General features: G+C 54.0%; 1 protein-coding gene across 4 annotated transcripts in view; it reads right to left on the bottom strand.

Moving 5' to 3' along the window:
* Positions 1-4,650, bottom strand: part of LOC121331426 — a 22,246-nt gene extending 17,596 nt beyond the window's left edge. For 3 of the 4 annotated variants that reach the window (XM_041395829.1, XM_041395828.1, XM_041395826.1), the window contains exon 1: positions 1,045-4,224. In XM_041395829.1, the coding sequence (XP_041251763.1) occupies positions 1,045-1,622 (578 nt within the window). In that variant the 5' untranslated portion in view covers positions 1,623-4,224. Of the gene's footprint in view, positions 1-1,044; positions 4,225-4,634 lie in introns of those variants that run through there. The other variant, XM_041395827.1, reaches the window with a different exon arrangement.
* Between the last annotated feature and the right edge of the window lie 206 nt (positions 4,651-4,856).

Below are 4,856 nucleotides of genomic sequence, written 5' to 3' on the forward strand. Positions count from 1 at the left end.
GGGGGGTGGAGGGAGTGTTTGAGCGGGTGAATTAAAGCCTTTCAATTCGTTTGGGGAAGGAAGGACCGAGAGCAGGGTTAGTTGAAACCGTTTCCAAGAGGCATGAACAAAATGATGTTGCTTCCATCCAGAGGGAAATTAGGGGGAATGTAGGGGGAATGAAGTCCGGGGCGCTCCTCAAGGGGTTACTCCGACCGCAGGGCTGCTACACCAAATCGCCCATCGGGAGCAGTGGGCCTTCCCCCAATCCTGAGAAATGTTTCGAGGGCCCGTGCATGGACAGGAGTCCCCCCTGGTGCCATACACTACAAGGGCATTGCTTCTCTAAGGTAGGGAGGAGAGAGATACACAACCACGGTCCACAACGAGCCCTCAAGCATTGACCCACTTGCACGGAGGGGGAGAAGAACTCCAGGAGACGCTACAGCCGATTGCCTCTAATTTGGGCACTCGGAGGGCGTCAATATTTTATGGAGGTGGGAGGACAGGAATGTTGAAATTCATTATATGTCTCGGAGAGAGAGAGCTGTTAAAACACGAACCTCTTGCATTTAAGACGTGAAAAAAAGCGGGGAGGAGGGAAGGGGGGGGGGATGTCCCGACCTCCGCCGCTTGCCGGGACACCGGCTGCCGGCCCCTGTGGATTCGCAGCTGGCCTGTCCTCCTGGCTCCCGGCAAGCCGGCCGGGTGTGCTCCCAGCGCCCGCCGGCCAGCCTTCCCCTACTCCTCCGATTCTTCCTCCGGTTCCCCGTTAAAAGTCCCCAGAGTCACCCCCGGTAGCCCGCGTCCTGCCGGGTCGGGGGCTCAGGGCGGATCCGGGTCCCGGTTGCTGCCTCCCACCCCGGCGGGCGGGACACTGCGACGGGTCTTGCCTTGTCCCCCCATTCCCACCCCGTCCCCGCGTCTGGGACAAGGGGACACCTCAGCCACCCAGCTTCGGGAAACTCCTTTCAGGCCGCGAGATCCGAACGGGGGAGGAGGGACCGGCTCCAGGGATCACTTCGGCCGCCGGCCCCGGCCCCGCTCCCGCCGGCCCCCGCTTACCTGGACGACGGTCCCCGTGCTCGTCGACGGGCTCTCAGCAGGACGGGGGTGAGAGGGGACGCCTCAGACCCCCGGGTGCACCAGGGCCCGGTCATGGCCCCCCGCGCACCCCAGAGAGGTCCGGCGCGAGGAAGAGAGAAGGAGGAGGGAGGAAAAGCCTTTTTTCCCCCTTTCTCTCCCCGATGGAGCAGAAGTGACCCGCAGTATCTGGAGAAGGTTTTTGAAGACGTTTGAGAGGGAGGGAGAGAGTTTTCTGCTGAGAAACTCAATCTGCCATACAGTAGCGACGGCATCTGGGATCTGTCACCGCTGACAGCACCACAGGGCACAGACATGATCTTCCGCACAACACTGCAACTCCCCAAAATACCCTCCTCGCTCCCAAGGTATCTGCCGGGTTGCATCGCTCTCCTCTGCCAAAAGGGGGAAAGCAACCTGAGCCCCCGCAAACCAATACACCGAGGGGAAGGCAAGAGAGAGCAGCCCGATCTCCCCCTTCCGCTTCGCGATGCTGAACGCTCTGCCGCCGAGGACGCAAGGCGAGAGACGATGTCATGCTCCGAGGGCGCAAAGGCCATAAATGTAGGCTCTCGCGACGCTAGATTCCAGGGAATGACTTTAATGAATAATTTCGGAGACAGTTATGGCTTTAGGTAATTACTGCGCGGCTCTATGAAAACCAGATTTGGGAGAGAGGCAGTCAAGGCCGAGCCGTGTGCTTCGGCTCGCCCCTGCCAGACCGCTCCAGACGCCACCTCCCCCCATCACCGCCCGACCCCCGGGCGTCCCCGGCCTCCTGCACCCCTCCAGCTGCCGGGGTCCTCCTTCGGGCAACGCTGCCAGCAACTCTGCGAAGGCTAGAGGCTTCTGGGGGGAACACCTAATATTATTATTATTTATTTTTTAATCTCTTCCGCCTCCTGTATTTTCTGGCAGGACATTTCATTGTCTTTTAGGCCAGTTTTAGAAAACTTCTCTGGGTTTGCACGTGTATTTATCTTTTTTAAGAATTTCATTATAAGCAGCTGTTGCAGCCTATAGCCACATACGGCATGCAAATAGAGACCCCTATAGGAGAGTCGGCCTCTCTATTACCCCCACATGTTCGCTCAACAGACGAGACAGGGGAAACCATTCTACCGCTCTGCATTAAAACTGAATTGTACATTTTTCTACCGAGCCTTTTGGGCAACGCAGGGTCTTGTTTCTGCTTTGAACAGCCTCCCCGGTTAGCAATTGCAGGGCTCCGAGAAGCGGGCCCGCTGATCTCCATTGTTTCACTAACACGTTACTGCTGTTCCCAGGAGGCCGCTCCGGGCGGAGCCGCCTCTCGCCCCCCGCCCGCAGAGCCCTGCGCCTCGCCCCGGCGGGACACGGCAGCTCTCGGCTGGACCCCACGGCATCTCCCGCCGGGGAGACGGCTCCTGCCTCAGGACACGGGACTCACTCCCCGGGGAGAGGTGCCGAGACGACAGCCTCAGCCCTGCCACAGAGCCGCCACCAGTCAGAGGTCTCTCATAAAGGGAGAAATAGGATTTTGCTGGGTTGTTTCTGTTTGGTTGGGAGTCTTTTTTTTCTTTCTTTTTTTTTTTTTAATTTTTGTTATGGCTTATTTCGCAGCTTCCCCCCTCCCCCCTCTTGTACTTCAACAGCTTTTCAAAAATTCACTTACTCCCGCCCGACTCCCTGGGTCGGTGGCTGTGGTGGGAAGCCGAGCTTACAGCATACCGTTTGCACTGATTCAGAAAGGAAATGTTCCTTTTCCTTTCGAGATTACGGATAGACACAGAGGAGCGTTGCGGTATCCTAGGGGGTTTATTTTATTTTATTCTGCTGGAACAAAGAAATTGAAGTATTTTTAAATTTGTTTTTAGGGTCACATGGGGCTTTGTTTTTCTTTTCTCACTCCTCCTGGCAAGAGTATTTTACCGCGAGAATTTAATCCTTCAGATAAATTGTCTAACATTATCTTTTTCCTCTGGAGACGAGATCAACTGCTTTCTTATCCACCCCCCCGCCCCTCCTTCCTGCTAGTAGCACTGATTGTAATGTACAGCTGGACAAGTGTCAGCCGTCCAAGACTGCAAACAGTCTGTGGAGGCTTAAGTTGTATTTATTCAATTATTTTTTTTTCTCCTTGGGGGAAAAATAGAGTGATACGAAACATGAAAAAAAAAATCATAAAGTAAAAAGTTTGTCAAAATAAGCGCATCAAACGTGGTTTGGGGTCCCACTGAGCCAAGGCTGGCTGTTCGGCGTGACCGTCAGCCAGCTCCAGCTCTCAATTAGAGGCGATTCATTAGGATTTAATAGCAGGTGCAAAGCCATCTCCTTGCCAGCAGCACTGCCGTTTGGGTAGGGAATCGTCTTGTTTCACAGCAGCCTCCAACTCTCCCGGCTCGTTCTAAACCTGACTGCCACTTTGGATAACGGGGTGTCGGCGCGCTGCGACTGCCCGCACGTAAGCGTTGCACTTTGTTTGGCTAATTTCTCCCTGCCAAGACACAAGGTGGAAATCTGCCTGGCTCGATATTTATTTTGGAAGACAGCGCTGTGAGCGGATGCGCTGGGAGAAATCGGGCTGAGATAAAGCAAGCGCTGGGCCGGGGGCTGGGGGGAGCGGGGGGGATGGGGGAGTAACCCGCCCGCGGAATGCGCCGCTTCTGCTTTCTCGAAGTCCCAAACAGACAAACAAACAAACAACCGCGGCAGCAAACTCAGAAGAGTCGGAGCCCTTCGGGGTTCAAAACCGGGCTGTACCGAGAGCCTCGGGGCTGGAGTGCCGCGTCCCACTGCACCCGCATCCCAGCTGGCGGCCGCGGCCGGGCCGGGACTTGGAAAGCGTCGCCGTGATTACACCCAAGTGGAGAGCAGGATGGCTCCGAGCCGTCTGATCTGACGTCAACATGTCTCTAGCTCCTCGCTGCAAGATAGAGGGAGCAGAGCCGGGGGAGGGACGGCTCTAATCATTCCCAGATGTCTCTAATAGCAGATATAAAGACTTATATAGTGTCTGAGAATAAATTTGTAATCAATGCTCTAAAATCGCATCATCAAAGCAATGGTATTTCTCGAGGAAAACGAGGTTGGGGGGAGGGAAAACTGAGGAAGAGGGAGACACACCACGCTGGTTTGGAAGGAGGGAGGCAGAGGGAACCTCAAAAATCCTCTGGCTTCGCGCATCACTCGGCTTTGTTAAAATTTATGTGAATATATAATTCAGATAACAACTCTGCTTTACTCTCCATTGTATGTGACAAGCTGAACATAATTGGCCAATTAGAAATAGAAAAGATCGGAGCCGGTTTGCAAAGGCGTATGTTTCATGGACGGCAGAAAAAAATTCCCAAATTAAAAATACATAAAACATTGATAAGCCCTTCGTTACAGCAGAGGGGATTATGTCTGGAGGCGTGCAAAATGCGTTTCCTTCCCATCGCTACTTGGAGATTTCTTCTGGGGGTATTTGTGAGTCGCTGGGCGAGTACGTGTGAAAAAGGAGGATTAAGGTTAGGTTTCCAAGTGCAAAAGGAAGATTATTTTCCTTAGAGGTTTCACTATTAACCTTTTCTCCCCACCTCCCTGCCCACCTTTCAAGTTCATGCTGTCTCCATGGCATCCCCTAGTCCTGTTTATATCCCGCGTATGGCCCAGCGCTCCTTCTGGGGGTGTCTTTGGCTTGGCCGAGAGGCCCCAGTAGACCTCTTTGACAACGATATCAAACGAGAAATAATTATTGCAATAATCTTTTGAGGCAAAGAAGAGCTCCTGGGAACCACGGGGGAGAGGGGAGTACATGTGGAAAAAAAATC

The sequence above is a fragment of the Onychostruthus taczanowskii genome, unplaced genomic scaffold (genome assembly GCF_017590055.1).
Source record: "Onychostruthus taczanowskii isolate IOZ18803 unplaced genomic scaffold, ASM1759005v1 scaffold12, whole genome shotgun sequence".
In the NCBI taxonomy this organism is placed as follows: Eukaryota; Metazoa; Chordata; class Aves; order Passeriformes; family Passeridae; genus Onychostruthus; species Onychostruthus taczanowskii.